The sequence below is a fragment of the Helianthus annuus genome, chromosome 2, assembly GCF_002127325.2.
Source record: "Helianthus annuus cultivar XRQ/B chromosome 2, HanXRQr2.0-SUNRISE, whole genome shotgun sequence".
Lineage (NCBI taxonomy): Eukaryota > Viridiplantae > Streptophyta > Magnoliopsida > Asterales > Asteraceae > Helianthus > Helianthus annuus.
The window spans coordinates 43,435,119-43,459,404 of record NC_035434.2 but is presented as its reverse complement, the minus strand read 5'-3'; the positions used below and the strand labels follow the sequence as shown (position 1 = coordinate 43,459,404).

The following is a 24,286-nucleotide window of genomic DNA, read 5'->3' as shown; positions in this document are numbered from 1 at the left end:
CTTGCAATATTTTGAAGTTGATATAACCGACTTATATACGGCAAGCCAATCCAGATCTTTTAGAAGTTTTCAATCCCCCATATTGATTAGCCCCTCTAGTTCGAAATATTGAGCTTTGGCCTTAAGAGTTAAGTTCACATTTATTATTTCAAGCTCTTTTAACATTTTAATCGAATATTTAACAAAACTATATTAGACATATGTCAATACACCATATCAAATATTTCAAATATTATATTAACGAACATAATATTCAAAATCCAATACAACGAAAACGTGAATTTGGAGTTGTAATAATTTAATTAATATAAATGTGCGTGGTGGTATTAGGCCCATTAGTTAATTCGTAGCTAGTCAGTCAAATGAGCCAACAAATTCCTTGTATTATAGTAGCTAGTCAGTCAAATGAGCCAACAAATTCCTTGTATTATATATATCGTTGTCTGATTCATTTGTAATTATCATAGATATATACCACCAAAAGTTATATTGAAATCAAACTCTAATATGGATTATATTTTTCTTTTGGTAAAATTATAATGAAAGTGGGAGTTTTTATACAATTCCTTGGATTTTGATAATTAACATTACGATTTGGTTTCAACAATAATGTATTCAAGGTAAAGGTTCATGTTCATCAAATTGAAGTTGGTCACAGTTATTTGTAGTCTCTCAATGGTTCCGTCTTTGTAGACTCATAGCAGAATGTATGTGTAGTATATCTTTCGTTACGGTAACAACATGGAACTTGAAATCGGTCTTGTGGTAGAGATGTTCAAAAAAATCCGGATCCGAAACCAAATCTGAAATATCCGAAACCAAATCCGAAATATCCGAAATTTCGGATATCCGGAAACTAATAATTTTTTTTAAATATATAGTATATGAGCATTATGTTTAGTTTTAAATATATATAGTGTATTGCCGTTTAAATTGATAACGGCATCAAGGACATTGAGGTAAATTCACCCAAACCTCAACCTAAACACCATTATCATCCCCAATGTTCCCACCAATGCAGCACTTCACTCCCTCCAAACCAAAACCTCTTGCTTGCGTCGTCCCTGTTGATCTTTAATCACATGTGATTTACTGATCATGTAGCAGCTAGCATCGATTGTTGATAATTAGCATGTAACAAGTAAGACTTAGTTAATTTTAGGGTTTATTGACATGAAAATGTGGTACGTCGGTTTGAAATGTGTTTTATTTGTAAAATTTAACTTGTAACTGTAGCCAGTATAAGGGTTCAAGCAACGGTACATCGGCTTATCATCCACATTAGGCTCTTGCTCTGGTTTCTAGGCAATGCAAATGTGGACATAAGGTTTCACATGGGTAGGGACGATGATCAAATAGATTAGGTTAAATTATAGTGGGTTTTTGTATATATTATTGATGCATAACTATAAGCTAACTAGAACGGTTCCATGGGTTTTTTTATTGATCATTTTTTGGGAGTCATAGTTAGATCCACATACCTAACTCTATTTATAAAGGATCCACGGTGAAGATGTAATTATGTTGGCAGTTTCATTTACCTTAGTTGATTATGTGTTTAAAAGTCATAGCAACTGATCTGTAACTGTATCATTAGCAGTATCAATGCACTTGATGATGTACATTAGTAGTATCAATGCAGTTCAATCAGTTGATTAGCTGTGATTGATTAAAGTGCAGTTGATAACAGTTCAATCTAGTTGTTGTAGTTAAGAAGTCATAGTCAGGATTAAATTTGGTTGCAATTGATTGAACTACCATTGATAATAGTTCAATGCAGCTGTTGTAGTTTATAAGTCATAGTTAGGATTGAATTTGGTTGCAACTGATTAAAACATTATTGATATTGCAAAACCTCTACAAGTATTACAAATCTGTAACTGTAACATTATTGATATTGCAAAACCTCTACAAGTATTATTGATTGAATTGAAGTTAATAACAGTTCAATGCAGTTGTTACAGTTGTACAATATTGAATTTGGAGGATTACATTAGCATAGTTATTAACAGTTTAATGCAATTGTTGCACAAGTTAATCATGTACATTAGGGTGGAGGGAGTGGTCAATCACTATTAGGGTGTTTGAGTTATTCTCTAGCCAATAATATTATGCCATGCCATGTCAAGTCCCCATTCCACTCTCTTTTGCACTCAGTCACTGCCAATGGTCAAACACATGGAGAGTGGTGAAGAATTAAAAGAAAAATGTCATTGGTTGAAAGGGGTTGGGACCCACCATTAAACCCCCCTCTCTCCTCCTTCATCCTCTTCCCGCAGCGGTGAGTATACACTGATTAACCCATTCCCCGCTCCCCGAAATGAAGCTGGCAACCGATCACCGATCGGTGAAGACCATTCCCCGAATGGTTCACCACAATGATACCGACCACCCTTAGTAGTTGTGTTAGGTTTACCATAATTAGGATTATATTATGATTAGTTATCATAGCAGTTGTGTAAAGGTTAATCATGATTAGTTAGGATTATATGCAGCTGTGGAACCTTCAATGCAGTTGTGCTAGAAGTCATAGGTTAGGATTACATTACTTAATAACAGTTAATTAATCATCTACATTAGGTTCAATGCGGTTATGTTAGTCATGTACATTTGTGTGATAGTTAATAATAGTTAATCATGTATATTAGTTCAAGAGTCATTACTTAGAATTGCAATTAATTAGTTTGATTAGTTGAAATTGTAGTTGATTATTAGCACTTGATCATTAGTGTGCATGAACTCGTTGATTAATTAGTTGATTTGGGTGGCTAGTTAAAAGATTTGAATTTGGAGAGAATATTTGAAGTTTACAAGCAGGGACTCATATTACAAATAAAAAATAGGGGTATTTTGGTCTTTTCACCCTAATTTAAACGACTAATTAACAGCAGGGACTCATATTACAAATAAAAAATAGGGGTATTTTGGTCTTTTCACCCTAATTTAAATGACTAATTAACAGCAGGGACTTGATTGTTGAAATTGAGAAATGTTAAGAAATTGATTGTTCAATTTAAAAAAGAAGAGGCTCAACATGAAATCTGATATCAACCACATGGACTTATATTGTAGTTTACTCATTATCAAAAGGAGGTTGTAATATATACTCAATTTCATGGTTCAACTTAGTGGTGGTACTGGTGGATACATAGAAGCCCCAATCAATAATGCATGGAACAACACAACATTCGAAATGGGTAAATGAAGAGATATGAAATTCGAGTTAAAGACTCTAATATACGAAATTTATAAAACTGTAAATTAATAATTATCTATACCTATATTACTATATAAAACATCTCCTATGTCTACAAATGTAATTTCCATCCTATTTTTTAAGATGGCATACCAAAAGCTAGAACAAATTCCTATATTTTTACAATTTTATTCCTTTTCTACCCTTATAGAAACCATAAGCTGAGAACAAATAAAGATTAGTGATTCAATGAATCGTGACTTTTAAGTCTTGTAACATTTTGATCACCCTCTTCAGTGACCTGACCAATGACCATCATAAATGATGAATTGAATGCTCACATTCATAATTCATTGATGTTTCCACATTAAATTCATAAATGTCACCATCACGGGAATACAAATCAACCAATTCATTAAGGAGATCATCAATTCTCTTTGCACATTGATGACTTCAATAATCCCTTGGTAATTGAATCGTTTATTCTTTCTCCTGTAGTTGAATGGTTTGTTGAATCTTTATATTATAAAACCAGATATTTGTAGCATCGTTGGCCTTCATTCCCTAGCCAAACTCTTTGCAACCAGTTCTGACCACCATAGGGGTTGGCCGATGGCGGTTATTGGTGAGGCGAACGTCGGTGGTGATAATATTGCAAACGTGGTTAGGATTTTAATTAGAGGTGCTCGATTGCCGTGAATAGAAGGGTGGCAACAGTTAAAGTTGATGAAGGACTGTGACATGGCAAAAGGACGGCGACGGAGCCGGAGAAAGGTGGATGAGGTGATTGCGGAGGTCCGACGATGGGGGCAGCGATAATGGTAAGGTTACATTTTGAGGGGCTTTAATGAATCAACATTGAATGGAAATAAGGTTCGCAATATATCCGTGCATTGTTTGAATCATCGTTTTGTCTTAAAAAACAGGCTTCGGTCATTGACCCAGCGGATATTGCTGGACTTGAATCTGCACTAAATAACCACAAAGTGTACAACTCCGAATCCAACTTTATTGCCTTTATGCACTAAGTTACACAGTTGTTAATGTATCAATATGGTTTAATAATTAATATTGCAGGTTAGTCTTTTCTTCATTGAGTCGCTAACCAATCCGTTTCTAAGATGCCTCGACTTTGAGTTAATCCGTTTCTAAGGTGTGTTAGTCTCTCTTTTTTTCTCCTTATATTTTAAAGGTTATCAAAAGATGATAAGATGATTTCGTAGGACATCCTGGAAATTGTTGAACATGGAGTGTAATGTATTTTATGACTTTATTTGAACTTCGAGAATGCTAATGACAAAAAAAAAGCATGCTTTGACTTGAAAGTCAAAACAACTCAGTTTTTGTTTTTAAATCAATATAAACATGCTTATATTGAAAAAATTGGTTACTAATTTTATTTAACTGTACACAAAGTTATGGCATCTTTTTTTGTGTTCACTTGCTTTAATCAATCATTTGCATATCTCCAGGTATATATATGGTGAAGTTTGAGCCGGGTTGAATAGCGGCTAAGGATCAGTGGAAATGGGTTGCGGATCGTGATGGTTGTTTTTCTATTAAGTCGGTTAAATGATTGTTAAGTGCGGACAGTGAGCAGGATTCAGGTTTCATCTTGGACTCGTGCAGTTGGGTGCCAGCAAAGTGCAACATACATGTGTGGAGAATGGATCTCGATAGATTACCGATGGCGGAAGCACTATTAAAAAGGAATATATATGTTGAAGACGCATCATGTCCATTCTGCAACTCGGTCGACGAATCTGCAGACCACAACTTTATTGGTTGTCGCTCGGCTTCTATTGTCTAGAACAGCATAAGTAATTGGTGCAAAATTCTGAGTATACTTGCATTCTCTCTTTCTGATTTGCTCTGCATTTTTAAAGATCTAAGACCTCGGAAAAGAAGAAAGCTGCGGTTCAAGGAATCATCATGATAGTTTGCTTGAGTTTGTGGCGTGCGAGGAATAACGCCAAGTTCTCGAATAGTCAGATAAGGATAGAAAACATCATTAGTGAAGTTAAAGCTTTGAGTTTTCTTTGGTTTTCGAATAGATCTAAGTATAAAGGGATAGGATGGGGGGAGTGGTGTTCCTTTGTAAATATGTAATTTAGTCTGTGTTTGTTTCTGTTTGTTGTCGGTCCGGCTTGGGTCGGCGGTTTGTTAATGAAATTTACCTTTCAAAAAAAAGCATCTTTTGTTTATTCATATAATTAAACCAAAAGATATGTTCTGAATTATTCATATAATTAAATCAAGGCTTTAAGCCTTCTCGGGGTTAGAGCAAGGGCTAAACAGGTCTCCTTGACCTGGGAGGTGTGGCAAGGTTTCAATCTATCTAGGGTGGGTTCGTAGCTTTGGGTGCAATGGGTATTATTTTATTTTGTTTGTAAGGTGGTCTGTATTCTGTACATCTGGTGTATGCTAGCTCCCAGCTAGCTTTGGTTGAATAAAACTTTTTCATTGGCAGTTAAAAAAAAAAAACAAAACATCGCAATCAAATCCATGAGTATCTAATTATTGCAGCATGCACCGTATGTTAATTTTTCCATCACGATTAATATTGTAGCTTGTAGCGTATGTTAATTTTCCATCACGTTTAAAACTTTTTAATTTATTGTTGGGTGAATTCGTAACAATAGTTGTTTCAATATTTTATCTTTTATCTAAGGGAAAATCATAAAACGGCTATTTGACCAATGTTTGTAAATAAATAGTAATTTTGACGGGCTTTTATAGATAAACATGAATGGGTGGCGGCCCAAATGATTACATCTGAAAGTGATATTTTCATTACAGTATTAAACAAAGAAGCCTTTTATATATCTAAATCCTCACTCCGCTCACTACCAGATTGTTGTCTGATGCGTAGTATATTTCCGCCGCAACGCGCGGGTTTCCCACTAGTTGTATTAATTGTATTTGATCTTAAATGATTTTAATATATCATAAGACTGATTAAATAAAGAGTAAATTCCGCTTTTGGCCCCTGTGGTTATATCACTTTTACCCTTTTAGGCAAAAAAAGAATTTTTTAATATCTAAGCCCGCAACGTCTTTTTTTCTAACTTTTTTGGCCCCTAACGTCATTTTTTCTAACCCTTTTGGCCCTAAAAGTAAACGGATGACGTTAGTGTTAGGGGCCAAAAGGGTTAGAAAAAAAGACGTTGGGGGCTCAGATGTTAAAAGATTCCTTTGGGGGCTAAAAGGGTAAAAGTGATATAACCACAGAGGCTAAAATCGTAATTTACTCTTAAATAAATATCGATGTATGATGAATATATTAAATAAACTAGTTTAAGAACCCGCGAGCTTCGCGGTTTGGTAAAAGAAAATTTCTTTATTAATACCGCTGACATTAAATATTTTGATTTTATACACGGTAAAAGACAACTGAATATATTAGATTACGACGACAAATTGAAATACATGAATATCCAACGATCACAATTCGTTGAAAATCTCTTTATAAACCACGTTAGTTGTTTTATCTGTAGGTTTCCCGTCGTTGTTAAGTATTAATAGTTTAACCTCATCTCGTGTTTTCACCCTTGTTATAGGAAAGTTATCCACATTTTAATTTTAACAGAACGGTAAATAAAAATATAGATACCTCAGTAAGAAAAAACAATGCTAATACACCTAAACCAACATTCACTCCCTCAGTTTTATGTTCTTCAACATTCATTGTGCTACAATTATGTTCACTATTCAGCAAATCAATTTGATTCTGATCACCATATTGGTCTTGCTATAACTAATCATGCACGTCCAAAATAAACACAACCATAATCAAACTCCTATACCAGTTTTAACTTTAGATCCATATTAGAAAGCAAACATCCTTATCCTACTACTCGGTTTCTAAATGAGAGTAACGGAATGATAAACGAAGTTGGCTTTAACATTGGAAAGGGTGTAATATTCAAATCATAACACTTTGAACCAAAGTTTAGCTATCTTAATTCCAAACGTACAATGCTCAACCATTCTTTTCTTCCTGTAACTCAACCACCGATTGCAGAAAAGTAGCACAAACACACTTGAAAGCGAAGTACAACTTTAAGAAACTCATATAATAACTTTATAAATAGGTTGTAACATACATAAATTTACATATAAAAAGGTGGTGTGCAGGTGTACTAATTTTATCTACAAAAATTGTAATTATTTTGAGAACTTGGTGAAAGTAGCAAACTTAATGAAGCACATCTATACAACCTGTTGCGTTGATGCTTTTGGAAAAGAAGCAAAAAGATGGGAAGAAAGAATATTTAGGGATTAGGAGCCCAATACTCAGTTGTGAAGGAAAATTACTTATTTCTAATTGTCATTCATAAAGTTAACCATAAATGCTTAAAATGCTATATCATAGGACCATTTATCTATAGCAACATGATTTTTTTTAACGACAAACAAACTTTTTATTCATCACCCTAGGAATACACAATTTGCAAAGTACCAGCAAGTTACTTGTACAGAGCAAAGGCTCACCCCAAGCAAAACCAAAATACATACTGTTTTACATATTAGGAAAAACTAAAAGACACCCACTTTTCCCATGTCAAACCGCAGTCCCTAGAACAATGCTTGATCCATAAGAAGCTCAAGGTTTGAAGCTCTCCAAACATCGCGTCTACGTTGGCTCTTCTCCCGGCAAATATTGTGTCATTTCGTGCTTTCCAAATGACCCAACATGAGGTCAAGAAGATCAACTGCATCAATTTATTTTTGTCATAGAAAACAATTAAGCCACTTGCATAGAACATACCTGGGTCGTGCTGACGTACATCTTGGGACCCAAAAAAATAAACTGAAGCCGAGAGCATGAGGTTTTCTTTCTTTGATGCCTAAGAGTCGAGTCACAAAATCATAGGGCCCACTTAAAGGAACTTGAAACTCCAAGAAATATTGCAAGTCTTCTACACCAGGCTTGTGTGCACAATTGAGAGAAAAAAAAGGTCCTGTCACCATAAACTCGAGCTACAAAAATTATTATGTTTGAAAAACTTACAACGTCATAACCACTTCCATGGACCCCACTAAGAAGATAAGTAATTGGTACAAAGTTGAAAAGCATTGCTTCAGGATCAGTGCCAACCGTTTGAAGTCACTTTGAATAATTGTCTGAAAATACATCCCCTTCTCTTTTACACTCGATAACTGTAATGCCCTGTTCCAATGTTAAACATACATAAGCTTTTTTACACATTTTCCTAACTTTTTATGTGTAACTTAGTGCGCCAAATAGCGGCCGGTAGCTAGTACTTTGCTATTGGGTGAGCAATGAATGTGACATGTTCTTAACTTAATTTCTTGATTTGACCCGTTTAAGATAAAAGAAAAGTACAAAACCAAAGCCGAGCAATTCAGAAGTAAACGGGTCAAATTTCAAAGCAGCCACCTCTAGTTATAACTTATAATGCTATAACGATAATATTGTAAGATCATTACCAGCAGTGTTGTTGTATATGCAACATCCAGACCACCACGTGTCATCTTCATTTTCGAAGAACAAAGATTCTGCTTTGTAATTTTTTCCTTAAAATGAGACTAATGTCATTTTGCTTATGATAAAAATGTGAAATAAAGACGCAATTTTTAACGCACGTGTAAAAAAATACGTAAAAGAATTTAAGTTGAAATCACATGTTAAACTATAAAGTGAATGTATAATAAAGTTATACTAAAAGCATAAAAGAATAAACCTAACTGGACATAGTTATATTCAACTCCATCATTTCTCAAAAAAAAAAAAAAAAACTTTGGAGCTTCAGCGTGTATTATATTAACATCTGATATAAAGCTAATTGTTATCACATTCCCTATGCTCATATAGCTCCTACAAAACTCTATCACTTATAAAAAATATATTTAACTAACCTAAAATAGTGCAAAATTCTGACCCAAAACAATGCAGAATTTCAACCATAACAGTTCATAGTTTTGACCCATAGTATAAAATGTTTGAGCTATGTCTGAATACATAATACTAATATATTTAATAACATATATTTATTACATCCAAACACACTAAAATTCTAGGATTTACATCCACATTCTTTGTATATATATAAGTCTCACATTTATCACTTCTTAGCGGGTCTAGAAAACGGGTGGGTCAAAACGTTCTTTTTATAATCTCTATCTATTAAACCTCATCATTTTCTTATATAGTAGACAACTCACTAAGTACCAATTATTATATTTCAAATCTCTTTTCATTAACTTTTATATCTCATATCTTGTCACACCTCATTGTGATTATAGAATAGATATATAAACCAGTTTATTACCCCCAACCTTTCATGACCCGTTCTGAGTCTTCTGATCGCAACGACCCGAACCGACTACAACATCTTTATCCAGCTGTCTATAATTTCTGTATTAGTCAATTTCGTTGAACCTTAGGATGTTTTAGAATGGTTTGTTTTTACTCGAACAGAGTTTGGTTGAAACTAATTATGACCCGAACTCATATATTGTTGCCCCTTCTGAACGGATCCTTGGAAATGTCTTGAGGGTTGTTCCATTAACCAAATCTACTATATTAGCAAGAAAAAAATAAACTATACCCACACTTTTAGCGACTACAGTCTACAATTAGAAGTTAAGCTACATAAGATAATTGTACTCACCATAAAACAACTTCATTGCTTTCCCAGAGACTTGCCCTGTGCTAGACCCATCATAATTCTACTTTGGGAGCTTATTTGAATTATCCACCGGACCTGCAAGAGTAGCCCACAAAAAATCTAAACACTTGTTTTAATCAAATTCAAATTCCATTTTAGTTACCGGTTGAGCAGAAGGTTCTCTCTCAACCTTAGCCAAATTCTTGAAATACGGATCCGAAAGTGCATGATACAATTATGCAAAATAAGTACCTTTTAAAAAAATGAAATCTATCGCTAAAAATTTTAAAAATATCATATTTACCCAACAATAAAATTAAATATCAAATACAACCATTTCATTAAATCCGATTTTTATAATATTAACATAAAGTAAGGGTATATATGTGATGTCATAATTATAAAAGTCAATATATTTAATATTATAACTTTGTGTTGGGTATATGTGATATTAAAAAATAAAGTAAAGATATTACCTCCTCAGCAGTAGGACGATCTTTAGGCTCAAACGCAAGCATTCTTTCTAGTAAACGAAGAGCAAGAGGAACTGTATTCGAATACTTCTGTGAAAAAGGGATTGGTTTTTCTTCCTCATGCTACTTAAGTATCTCTGGTCGTTCTCATTTCTTATCTGATCGGATTACATCAACATTAATAACGCAAAAATAAATATAATATATCTATGTATGTGTATTGTAAGGCAAACAAACAGACCCTGGCTATCGCTTCAGGTAATGGGGTCCCCAAAAGATCGGTCGTGAGGTCCAACTAATGCACCACATTTTTCCCCGGAAAAAGTGGCTTTCCGGTTAAAAGTTCCGCAAAAATACAACCAATACTCCACATATCTATAGCCGGTGTGTACTGCACAAAAATGATCAATTTAATCCAAGTGTTTCTAGCCGGGAACCAATACCGAATCAAAAGTATCACCAAAATAGATTAAATTTAAAGAAAAAATCCAACATTACATACTGCCTCATTTACCTTAGAGAAAACGGGTCAAACATACACTTAATTGGTCATTGCTTTCAACTTTCAAATGCATGTGTTGACACCTATAAAGAGGCCCAAACTAAGTCCCTAACAGAAAAACCATTCAAAACATATTATAACCTAAACACAACTCACAAATCGTGTTATTTAACCACTTGGATTATTTATAATCCGATATTTATTTGTAGCTATGTCGATCGACCAAGCTAGCCCCGTATTGAGTTTGACACAAACATATGTCAACTCGTTACCCAACCCCCCAGAACCAAGCTTAAGCTCACCTTTACTTGAATCGAGCTCAACTCATGAACAGCCCGAGTTCAAAAACTGAAAGTGTTAATCAGTTGATACGCAAAGTGTCAAATAATCTAATAAGCAAAATATACCCATATGTATTGAGCTGATTTGCACTATTCTTTAGAAAATACCCGACCAGTTCCCCTAAAAGAAAAAAAAACACTTTATTTTTAAGCTTTAAGTCGACGTGAACATTTAAGGTATGAATAACGTTCCTGACTAGTTCCCCTGATAAAAAAATTACACCTTATGTCAAACATAACCTTACTCGACCCATTTATAATAAAATGGGTCACTATTATTGTTTATTGAAACTGAAGTTACTTCGTAAATTAGCATAATAAATAAAATCATAAAAATCTTAAAATTTGAGAGAAGTCAAAGTTTGAATTCTATATGAATAAATTTTGATTGGTTGGTTCACAAATGATGGAAATTATGTACCATATTCTTTTTCTTTAGCTTTAGCTTTGGGTGGCTATGAAACTAACAGATCCACTTGACTCCTGTGATGGGCAACATTTAATAGAAAACAATCTTCTTGAGGGCTTGTCTAACAGGTTTATAGACTGCTTAGTGGGTCTGGTATAATTTTAATATATAATTAGAAATATTAGTTGGTGATCTTTTGTCTTGCATATGAATAAGGTGTGATTTTTTTATTAAGTATTAGTTATGCTATATTTTTCATAGTACTCTTCAGAAACAATCTGAATAAGGTGAGTTACTGTCTTAACAAAAATTTTTGGTCAAACTTTACTAACTTCCCACTTAGTGTAGTCAAACACCATACTCATCAACATATTACATACCAAAAAGCAATGCAAAAAAATTATCCAAACCTCGAGATGTTGTGAGCTTCAGAACTCAAACCAACAGTAGTTGCATCTAAGCCAGTCAACCATCCCTACAAACCAAAAACATCCAATCACAAACAATGCAAATAAAATCTCACCACTATTCTCGCTATACCTTGCCCAGATTTGCTTAAGGCGAGTAAGTATATTCGTAAGTCAACAAATTAATCACAGCAGTAATCTTATCATGATCTCCAGTCATTGTCAAATTCTTCACAATTCCTTCAACCTAACCAAATACCACAAAACTCACCAACACTATCCAAAACTAAACAATAACTAATAAAATGAACACATCATACTGCAAATCCAATCAAAACAACCAAAAATGACCCCTAACCTCAATATGATGTAAGTTCAACCAATAATATGATGTAAAGCCATTGAAACTGTAATCATCAAATAATACATACCTGGTATAAAGAAGTGGGTATTTAGTACCAGCACAACACCGTCTATGATCATCGACCTTCTCGCCATCCGGCTTTACTAATAGAGGAAAACAAGACCAGTGTGTGTTTGTAACAAATTAAGATCGTAGACACAACAAAAGTCTAGGTAGGTTACTGTAGTAACTAAGCCTATTTTTTTAACATTCATTTTTTCGTAAAAAAAGTTAACTTATATGCATTAAACACATACCTTAACTCAGGCAAGCTTGGCAGTAAGCCCAGACCTGACAAATAGCGTTCCCACTACCGGCACAATACCGGCTATGATCATCGACCTTCTCGCCATCTAGGTGTGAATAAGATGTGTAAAAAACGGTAAATATATTTTTTTTTACTTTCTAGTTGTGTAAAAAAACAAAAACAAAATGTAAAAAATCAAAAGATCTTGCTTCAAAGATTAACAATAGTTGCTCTGAACATTGGAGAAGAAACTGTCATGACATGTAAATTGGGTCATTCAATACCTCTAAATTCATACACATCAAAATAAACCTAGATCTAATCTCTTTAATTAACATAACCAGATCTAAAAAATGAACAGAATAAATCTAATCTCTTTAACACAAGTTCGTTGACCTTGAAATCATACCAATTACCGTTATTTTTCGATGATTGATAACAAATAAACATAGATTAAAAACGAATCATGAAAGAATGTTAGGTTTAGAGCAGTCTAGATCGAGAAACAACTTGACCTGTATGTATATAAGATGCAATAGATGCGATTTCTGAATCAGTGTAAACAGGTGCGATGCAATGGAGGATTTTGGGTTTTCTCAATGGAACGGTTGAAAGAAGCATCCATCTGATTTTTAGGGTTTGAGTAGGAAGGGAAAATAAGAAGGAGAAATAAGATGCATCGTATGAGAGACGTGGGAGAGGAGAAAAAGATTGAAACTTCATTAATGCAAATTGGAAAGAAGATTTGATTACCTGATGCTTCCATGAATCGATTGCTGCCAAATAAATTCCATTATACTGCAATCGAAAATCTGAAATAAGAATCCCAGATTCTCAAAGAATGATACGGAGCTGGCGATTTTAGGGTTTGGCACAGAACGATGGAGATTTTATTAGGGTTTGGCAAAGAACGATGGAGATTTCATATTTTTAGAAACCTTGAACTGATTGAATTTTTAGAAATCTTGAATTGATTGAAGAGAGAGTGTGGATGAAGGTAAAGAGGGGAAAAACCAATTGCCGCTCAAAAAGAATTCTCTGGCTTATAAGCGATGCCACCTCATGAAAATGATTGGCCAAGAATAGGCCATGTGGCAAAGATGAATTCTTTTAGTATAGTAGATAGATATTAAATAATAATTTACATGTATAGGGTGGGTTATTGTACTAATGGAGTTTTATATAAGAAGGATAAGAAGTGTTTTAGATCATCAGATCTAGAGTTTAACGGTTGAGAAAAAAAAGTGACAATTTTGTAAATTTTTGTTTTATTTTTTATTTATTTTATATAACATAAGTCTATAACGCTTGTGAGATAAAAGTGTGACACTGTCTATCTTGAAGCCTTGCTTACCTTGTGTCATTTTTCCATTAAATCTATGTTTAAATAGAAATGACACACTCATAAAATATGTATATTAGGTTGTATAACATAACACTAAATGTCTAGATATGCTATAACAATGGGAAGGTTCATTTGAGAAGAATATTCTTGAAAGAAGAAAACTAAATTAATCTAGGCGCTATATTTTTTTGATCAATGGTTATGAATCAAGATATTATTGTTGTTCACTTTCAATTAATATTTTAATTAATAATGGTAGAATAGACAGTTTGATTTATAACACTATTAAATATTATAAAAAGTTACTCCAATCTCATTAATGCCACCATAATTTTCTCCTTCACTATTATTAATGTGTTAGGTCCTACACCAATTTTATAAGGAGCGACTAAATTATTTAAAGTGTTGTGTCCTACACATATATTATTATTTGTCGTAAAATTATTTAAAAGTGTAGGGAACCTACATATTTTGTACCCTACACCAAAACATTGTTTTCTTGGTGTAGGAAACGTTGTTATTATGGTGTAGAAAACGTTGAATATGTAGGATCATGTACATGAATGTTTTTATTGTGTAAGGTGCACAACTAATTTATAGGATATACTCATTAAATGATTAATGTTTATTAATTTAAATAGCAAAAATAAAGGGTAGACTAATTAAATGATTGGTTTAAATTATCTTTGTATCCTTTTATTCTTTTTATTCTTAATTTGTGATTTTTCTTATTTGAACTCTCCACATATAACATAAATCCTACCAATGAAATTAACATAACAAATTAGGGAGGTGGATCTAAACATACAAAGCGTGGAACATGTTGAGAGAGATGGTTTTCATACCAACATTAGAAAACAAAACAACTAGAAAAGTAGAGAGGCGTTGAATGTAATAGTTGACTTCTTTGAGATAAAATGGCTATTCATATCCAAAAATAGTCGATATCCTATTCATATATAATAAATTAAAAACTAATTAATAATATTTAATTTATTTAACATTTAACATATGACATAATTAAACACACAAAAAAAAAAAAATATACAATTTGACTTTATTACACTTGGCCCACACTCTATAGTCTATATACGAACTGTTACATAATGTATTATTTAATCACTATAAGTAATATAAGTAATAAGCAATACTTATATACTAGCGGTAAGACCCGTGTGTAAATACAGGTTATTTTTCTTAAAAAACCATGCATAAAATATTTTGATAGAAAGTATTAAAATGGACTAAGTCTGTAATTTTCGCAAACCACATGGACCAACCAGACATTTAACTCTTATTATTATTTTGTTTTTTAGAAAAGATTTGTTATATTACTAAGGAATAAAGCTTTTAACACACTTCATGTGTAAGAGACTTACATATAGAAAACTTCTAACCGTCGATATTTTAAACCATTTTACTCAAATTTAGTAAATTACATAATTTTGTTACAATTTAACCGTAAGCCATAGTTGTTAGCAGCTCGTAAGAGATAATAACTAAACCGAAGAACACGTTTTTTATTAAACAAACATCTTCGCGTGTTACTTAAAACAAAAATACATCCCAATGTGAAGACAATTTGCTTTCCGTAAAGGGTTCAAGATACCAGCCGGCTTTCTCCAACAATACATTCTGAAGATACGCCTTCCACCTATAAAAGGGATCAAACACAAAATCATCAAATACAAACAATAAAACTAATATTAAGAGTTGAAAAAAGCCAAAAACTAACCACAATAAACACTCAACTGCTACTTTGTCATCAAATGCAAGGTCGGAAAATGTCTGGGAACTCGTCTTCAAAACGGTGCATTTGTGTGGATGCATACCGTATGGAATTGCTTTTTTCTTCTTTGCCATTCTCTGTCTAGGTCAGAGGACAGATCAAGCATCGCGTTTGCACCATTCCATGATGATCCATCTCCATACCACTCTTCATCCTCATCATCTGATATTAAACAGTAATTATATGTTTTTAGTTAAGTTATATTATTTGCTGACAATCATACAACTTCACCTAATGCATACTACCTACTAATTATCATACAATGAACCTGGATTTTATACCTACTGACTAGGGTTGCGTAATATGATGAGCTGATGGTTGATTCGATTCTGCTTTTGGTTTTAAAATCTCCGAGTAGAGGTCGTCAGCCAGAGTTCTATCCATCTGTTTTATGTGACGTAGTTCATATCAGTTATCAAGTGGAATAGATGACAATAATATTAACAACATAATGTTATAGTAATTAGAGGTGTGATCATCAATCTGTTTTAAACAAATTATCGTAATTCATTTGGACACCACACCATCTTATGTCAATCAAAACATTTGACCTTTCCCAGTCAAAGCTGGTGATCTCATCTACAAGTGATTTTGAAAATGCTAAACATGAAAGCTCGTGAAGTCCCAGACCTATATCATGTTTGATATATAAGTTAATAATATCTTCACAGTCAATCTCTTTAAACATTAATGCCTCATCGAATTCAAGTAATGGATCATTGGAATTTAAAGTGAGATCAGTCTCTTTAAACATTAATGCCTCATCGAATTCATGGTCCTTCGAAAACTATTTTTTTATTTGAATACAAGTCTTTCAAAAATCGCCTGTTTTAAACCAACAGTGGTTTCAACCACTGTTTTCTCCAGAAAACACTGATTAACCCAACAGTGGTGTCAAACCACCGTTTTAACCCAACAGTGGTTTGACCCAACAGTGGTTTGAAACATCTGTTTTCATTCATCTGTTGACCAAAGTAAACAAATGTATCAACCACTGTTTTGTTTTCCCCTGAATAGCTCTCACGTATAGTAACCAGAAAAATAACTCAAAAACTTATTATAACTATTTTTTTATTCGAATACTAGTCTTAAAAAATCGCTTGTTTTAACCCAACACTGGTTTGCACATAGCTTTGAGAAATTTATCACATAACTTAAATTCAATTTTAAACCGTTTTGTAACATGTAAGAATAAAGTCAACAATAAGAAAAGTGACTTACCCTTCCTTTTGACCAAACCCTGAACCAGGGACAGTCGAAATGCCAGAACCTTTCCAGCTTGTTTTGCAGCTTCAATTGCTTTTGGAGGTAGTTTAACTTGCGGAAATGAATATATGGCACCTAATTCATACACCTACAAAATAATAAAAATTAAAAATTAGTAACGACCAATTAAGAAAGATATGAATTATGATATCTAGTTATTTCAGAAATTGGCTGACAAACTGACCTTCTGTGAAATTACAAACAACATTTTTGCAACTGTTGAATCCATCTGTCATCATGTGTGCTCTCTTCCTTAGTGATTCAAGGATGCCCGTGCTGCATTAATTTAAAAATAAAAATGACTAAAGTACCCTCCAACGATGACAAAATAGATAAGAGAAAAAACTCAAATGACCGGTTGTTACCTCTCTCTAAGATACCGATCATATGAGATATCACCAGGCTTTGGAGGGCTGACCATACATCCCATCTATTAACAGACTAAAAACAATTAGTTACGAGAAAATAATAAAATATTAAAACTTCTCTAAGTCATATTATTTAAATTCAACTTACGAATATCATCCCAGGAACATTGGGACTGACTGAAATTGTGACAACCGTCACTTTTCCGTACATTCCGTACACTAGTTGAACAGTAATCTATACTTAAATAATTGTGCATGATCTAGTTTACAAGACAAATGAATTTTTGATTACTGTTATATACATACGATGACATTTCATATTCGTTGCTTCATGCAACACGATATAGTACTAATGATGCACAGAACAGAATTGGCACCATTATTAGACAAAAAAAAAATACTGACCATGTTCAGTACATAGACATACAATATTTTGAGGCCCAGTATGAGCCAGAGATGATGTATTGCACTAGTATAGTATGTAGGGAAGTAAGGACCACAAAACTGCTTTTCTAGGTGATAGATAAAGTGCCGGAAAGTGCCTAAAACACACTAAAAGTGCAGAATTCTGCAGAAAATAACTAAAATTCAGCTATTTCAGCATTTAAACATCTAATTATAATGCAGAAAAATGGTTTAATGGTCCAGAATACTTTCCTAAGCGTCGGGAATCGAAACTATCATAAAATATAACATAAAGCACGCTAAACTGCGCTATTTAGCACTTTAACGAACCGGTATTTAACCGAACAACCGGACATTACCCGGAACATCAAAATTTCACTAGAAGCATTGTTTTAGTGTTATGAAGCTAGTTATGAACCCTAAACACTACATTATATCTTAAAAATCACTAAACACTAAAACACTAACTATTACTCTTACATTTCAACTTAACCAAGTAACTAACCATCAAGATCCAACTAGACCCCCCCCCCTACTTTGATGACCGGCCATCGTAAGAATTTGAGACAAGAAGTATGACTAAAATGAGTGCCTCGCCTAGAGAAGGCATGGTGTGGTTTGGAAAACGAAAAGGTTGAATCCCCGGTGTAGGGATCAGAACCATTGCTCACAAGATGAAACTTCCAGAAAAAGATCAGTAGTGATCGCGACACATTCCATGTGTCTAGAGGAGTCTGACTCAAGGAACAGTCGTTGTTCCCACAAATAAGATTCACGTTAATGACAAAACGACAAAATTACTATAAAACCTGTTAAGGTTACAGACCAAGAGTCCACAAGACACCGAAAAGACATAATTGACTTACTTGAGTACGATAGAATTTATAACATGACCCAGAGTACATGGGCACATGAAGACAAATGTTAAACATAAGTGACCACATCTGATTCACAACTCCCCTGCGACCAATGGCATCGCTTGAATTTCGGGACGAAATTCTTTTAACGGGGGGAGACTGTGACAACCGTCACTTTTCCGTACATTCCGTACACTAGTTGAATAGTAATCTATACTTAAATAATTGTGCATGATCTAGTTTACAAGGCAAATGAATTTTTGATTACTGTTATATACATACGATGGCATTTCATATTCGTTGCTTCATGCAACACGATATAGTACTAATGATGCACAGAACAGAATTGGCACCATTATTAGACAAAAAAAAAAAAAAAAAAAAAACTGACGATGTTCAGTACATAGACAGACAATATTTTAAGGCCCATTATGAGCCAGAGATGATGTATTGCACTAGTATAGTATGTAGGGAAGTAAGGACCACAAAACTGCTTTTCTAGGTGATAGATAAAGTGCCGGAAAGTGCCTAAAACACACTAAAAGTGCAGAATTCTGCAGAAAATAACTAAAATTCAGCTATTTTCAGCATTTAAAAATCTAATTATAATGCAGAAAAATTGTTTAATGGTCCAGAATACTTTCCTAAGTGTCGGGAATCGAAACTATCATAAAATATAACATAAAGCACACTAAACTGCGCTATTTAGCACTTTAACGAACCGGTATTTAACCGAACAACCGGACATTACCCGGAACACCAAAATTTCACTAGAAGCATTGTTTTAGTGTTATGAAGCTAGTTATGAACCCTAAACACTATATTACATCTTAAAAATCACTAAACACTAAAACACTAACTATTACTCTTACATTTCAACTTAACCAAGTAACTAACCATCAAGATCCAACTAGACCCCCCCCCCCCCACTTTGATGACCGGTTAGGGGACATAGTTCCCACAGTTGATTTCTTTGATTATTTTATTAGATCATGTTGGGGAATATACCCACAATTATGCCATATGCTATACTTATGTTGGAAGTTTATAAAAGAGACCTTAAGACTTTAACCCATTTCATCCAACATCTTTCAACAAGCATCACCCCTCTTCTTCTCTTCCATACTCACGGCCCCAATCACCCCTCTTCACACTTCCATTTTCAATCCAGTCCCAAGTAATCCAAGGTAATTCTAAGGTGTCTCGGGCCTATCTAAGAAGGTTGTAAGCAACGGAATTGGAAGGACCTCTCTCTAGTGCTTTTATCCACCTCATTTCTTCTCTTGTTCATCCCTAGTCTTGAGCTAGTGGTAAGATCATCTAAACTCCATTTTACATCTTATTTAGTTGGTTAAAGAATGATATAAGTAACTAATCTTGAAGAACACTATGAATCTTGAACATGAAACTTAAACATAAGCTTAAAAATCATAAGAAATCATGTTGTTAAGTGTTATTATGCTTCTTGATGATTGATTATTTGTGTTTATGATGTTGATCATAATAAGAACCTTGCTAGATGATGATTAAACACATGATCTAGCAAGTATAAGGATAGATCTTGAGAGAAACATAATGATCATCCTTTATGTAAACATGAACTTGAAAAAAAAATGAAGTTATTTTTATGTATAATGAAGTATAAAACATGTTATGAATCTTGTAAATGGGTGATTACAAAACTAGTTTTCTCAAGAAACTAAGTTAAATTACAAGATTTATGTAAACTTGGTTCTTAAAGAAACCAATCACATTTTTAGTGGTTAATCAAGTGTATAAACATGTATTTAACAAGAAAAATGCAAGAAGAAATATTTTTAGAAAAATATTTTACAAGTTGTAAAGAATTCTTCAAAAATGATGTTTTTAAATAAACAACCACACTTTAAAGGGCAACTAAGCTTACTAAACACACTAGTAGGTTACTACAAATTTTTATAAATTTTCAAGTTCATGACATAGCGTAAATTTCATATTTTTGACATATGGTAAGTGTTGAATGAATTGTTGATGAATGTTGATGATTTTAAAAGAAAATGATATGCTTTGAAAGCATGGACACCTCCATTTTTAGGGGAAACTATGGCAAAATTTCTAAAAAAAAAAAATATAAACACTTAGAAAAATATTTTCTAAACAAGTATTTGCAAGTGAGTTTTAGCTATGGGTTTCAACATAAACTTTGCCATAGATTTTGTTACAAAAATACAAGCATTGGAGGTTGGTTTTTGTAAACAAAAATGGATAAATATATATTTAGAATATATTTTATATTAAGACACTTGTGTGTGATTATGTGAAATAGTTATATTATTTTAGGATTCAAAATAATATAACTCACAAATATAAAGAATTTACAACACCAAAATAATACCAAAAGTTACAAGGAATAAAGTATATAAGTTACACGCTTAAATATTGACAACCGAACAAGAACGTAACTTATAAAATATTCCGGAAAATACCATTACAAATATATTTTTGGTAAACATTATTTTGGAAACGAAAGAAGTGAAAATATGGTTTTTATTATTACAAAGCGTATCATATTTTCGACAAAGAGGAAATATATTACTTTTGGAAGTAAAAATGTATTTTCTTAGAATATTTAGAAGATATATGATTTTTTTGAAGAAAAATATATATTTTCTTGACGATACATTATTTTGGACAAAACAAGTCTACGTATATTTTCTAAGTGAAAATATATTATTTTGGAGACTACAAATGCAAGAACACAAGAATACGAGAATACATGTATGAAATACTCCCATCCTTGGGAAAGAAACGCGAAAACAAATACTTGACAAGTATTATAACTCTGGATGATGTAAAGACATAAAGAAAACGTAACTCAAAACATTAATACTAAGGCAAGGCAAGGCACGGCCCGCTCGTCTAATAGACCCTAGCACATTGTAGGTAGTTGTGTTCGCTGACGAGAATTGAGTTACGAGTACTGAATACGCAAAACAGTGAGTTCACGCTCCCCTTTTTCTTTAACTGTTTTTGGTTTTATAACTCTCGGGGGTGAAGTACATGTACACATACTTAAACGGTATGAAATGCCTATGAAATACTAGATCATGTGAGCATAGACTTAATATTAAAAATGCCATAAAGTCTTGGTGAAAACTAGTACCAAGCCATTAAAACATTCATTAATTAGGGACGATGATTAGATCTAACGGGTACGGCCGAACCCCACTCATGGTCACAACTAGTACCTAGTAGTGCTTCGGAGTCCCAGTCGAGGTTAATCGACACAGTCGAGGGTAATCGACACGGTCGAGGGAAATCGACACAGTCGGGGGAAATCGACACATACAAGGAGTCATAACAAGTACTCCCCATACCTAAAAGGAGCCAATACTAATGCTCCCTATGTCCTCACATGCCTTAAAATTCTTGTAAAACATTCATGTTCATACACGTTTTTCATATCTGTTTACAAAAGAGTCTCTCAAAGATTTACAGTACACAAACTAGACGCATGAACTCGCTCAACTTTTTGTTGATGTTTCCAAAATTACATGTATTTCAGGTAACAGGATGGATCTTGGACGCAGGTGTCGTAACTAGAAGCTTAGATGTCATCCACTTTTGTTGGTTTGTAATCCATTCGAAGGTTGTGTTTTAAAAACTTGAATAAACAATGTTTGTAATAAATAAATTTTATGAATGGATGAACATCGTTTTGATCATGTAGTTGTTTATTACGATTGAATGCAATGATATTAAACCAGTCACACATCATACGCTTCCGCAAAAGACAGGGTGTGTCAGAAATCGATGCAACTTTGTATATCTCCTCAACCGACTGTAACATCAAATAGATACAACATTTAGTAACAAATCGGATCTGAATAACTTACAGTAGAACAATGCGTCGTTGAATCCATCTGTCATCATGTGTGCTCTCTTCCTTAGTGATTCAAGGACGCTCGTGCTGCGTTAATTTAAAAATAAAAATGACTAAAGTACCCTCCAACGACGATAAAAATAGATAAGAGAAAAAACTCAAATGACCGGCTGTTACCACTCTCTAAGATACTGATCATATGAGATATCACCAGGCTTTGGAGGGCTGACCATACATCCTATCTATTAACAGATTAAAGACAATTAATTACGAGAAAATAATAAAATATTAAAACTTCTCTAAGTCATATTATTAAAGGCAGCCATAACTTCATTATATTAATCAACGACGATCAGTGAATCAACGATAATTAACATTTCGCACGAATATACTACCAAAACGGAATTATTCGAGAAAACACTAATCAGATCAAAAAAGCTAAATCATCATGTTAAAACATTCATATGCGTATTCAGTTATTCTTGTATATATCTTGTATATTTGGATCAGTAGAGTGAAGTAATTTACCCAAATCCAAAGGTCATACCGGCAATCTAATCGCGTTTATAGCACTATGTTCTTCCTCTAACATCATGTGCAATTCCTCTGAACGGCTTGTACGTGCCTCCAAAAACGTTGCTCCCTATTAATAATTATCTAACAATTTAAATTACCAAATCAATCCATATTCTGTTGAAAACCAATCTGATTCAGAACCCGAGCTCCAAAACCATTAATAATTAACTAATAATTATCTAACAATTTAAATTAAAGATTGGGTATCGTACCTTTAGCGGTTTTTTGTATCGCCATAATACTCTTCGCCAGCGGTTTTCTTCTCACACGAACAGAACTTCCTCACTATAGTCACTGTTCACATGTATCCCAATATCTCTTCGTCTCTCTATAAAGAATGACATCATGTAAAAAAGTCAAAATCCTTTTATCATTCAAAGCACAAATCAGACATATTATATCTTCTTCCAATACCTTCATGTGACTCCGTAGACAATCCATACGAACAACTTTAGGTCAGTAAAAATGGTGGACTTGAATTACGAACAGCTTTTATCCGATGTTTCCTGCAAAAACAACACAAAAATCATAAATTCGTTAACACAGAATCGATTATTGGCAACAGAATTGAACAAATCGAGAAGATGATCGAAGAATCAGTGTGTGAGAAATCACCGATGGATTTGTTACCGGCGGAAACGTCATCGGAGATTTTGAAGAAGCACCGATTTAGGTCACTGAAAATGGTGGACTTGAATTACGAACAGCTTTTGACATATAGAAACAGATTATTCAACCGATTCACACATATAGAGCCCTAATTGTCACACCCCAACTGAAGGCGGAAACCTCGGGGCATGGCACTGACCGAAACATATTGTCCAGAAGTTTCTATAACAACTACGATTACCAATTATTTAAAGCATCACGTCCCATACCATGACATAATAAGTAGCATAGTTATTATAGACAAAATCAAGACAAGTAGTTCTGTTCCGACAACTCAGATTTAAAACATAAATAAATTGTCTTTGTTTCTAGACTCTCGACCCTACTGAATTCCATGAAAAAACAAGCAAAAGCACAGCGTCCTAAGCATCTCTAGCACCTGTCACATACGTTAAAATAAAGGTCAATACATAAAATGTAAAGGTGAGCATACAAGTTTGATATAGCATATAGAGTTCGAAATAGTTTACACGTAACTAGCATGTAACATGTAAAAAGTGGAGGCAAGTAGGTTATCGACAGAGAAATATGCAGAG

At 33.5% G+C, this 24,286-nt stretch overlaps 1 protein-coding gene and 2 long non-coding RNA genes across 3 annotated transcripts; 1 reads left to right on the top strand and 2 right to left on the bottom strand.

Moving 5' to 3' along the window:
* Positions 1–3,348: 3,348 nt before the first annotated feature.
* On the top strand, positions 3,349–5,664 carry LOC110903118. Its single transcript, XR_004886957.1, has 4 exons — positions 3,349–4,017; positions 4,123–4,184; positions 4,274–4,349; positions 4,669–5,664. It is a non-coding gene; the product is annotated as an uncharacterized LOC110903118 (long non-coding RNA).
* A 9,765-nt stretch (positions 5,665–15,429) lies between these two features.
* Positions 15,430–17,095, bottom strand: LOC118489267. The gene is made up of 4 exons (XR_004886954.1): positions 16,969–17,095; positions 16,029–16,131; positions 15,694–15,909; positions 15,430–15,612 (listed from the first exon to the last, which is right to left on the bottom strand). It is a non-coding gene; the product is annotated as an uncharacterized LOC118489267 (long non-coding RNA).
* Positions 17,096–17,168: 73 nt separating this feature from the next.
* Positions 17,169–23,726, bottom strand: LOC110903084 (glutamate--glyoxylate aminotransferase 2-like). The gene is made up of 4 exons (XM_035980798.1): positions 23,697–23,726; positions 23,053–23,148; positions 22,683–22,747; positions 17,169–17,289 (listed from the first exon to the last, which is right to left on the bottom strand). The coding sequence occupies exons 1-4, from the start codon at positions 23,724–23,726 to the stop codon at positions 17,169–17,171; spliced, it is 312 nt and encodes a 103-aa protein (XP_035836691.1).
* Positions 23,727–24,286: the final 560 nt, after the last annotated feature.

Excerpts from the sequence above, each read along its gene's own strand:
- LOC110903084 (XM_035980798.1), bottom strand. The coding sequence starts at position 23,726 with ATGACGTTTCCGCCGGTAACAAATCCATCG. Across the intron at positions 23,149-23,696 it reads CGCCGGTAACAAATCCATCG|GGAGCAACGTTTTTGGAGGC; the intron begins GTGATTTCTCAC and ends AATTATTAATAG. Across the intron at positions 17,290-22,682 it reads GATCAGTATCTTAGAGAGTG|CACGGGCATCCTTGAATCAC; the intron begins GTAACAGCCGGT and ends AAATTAATGCAG.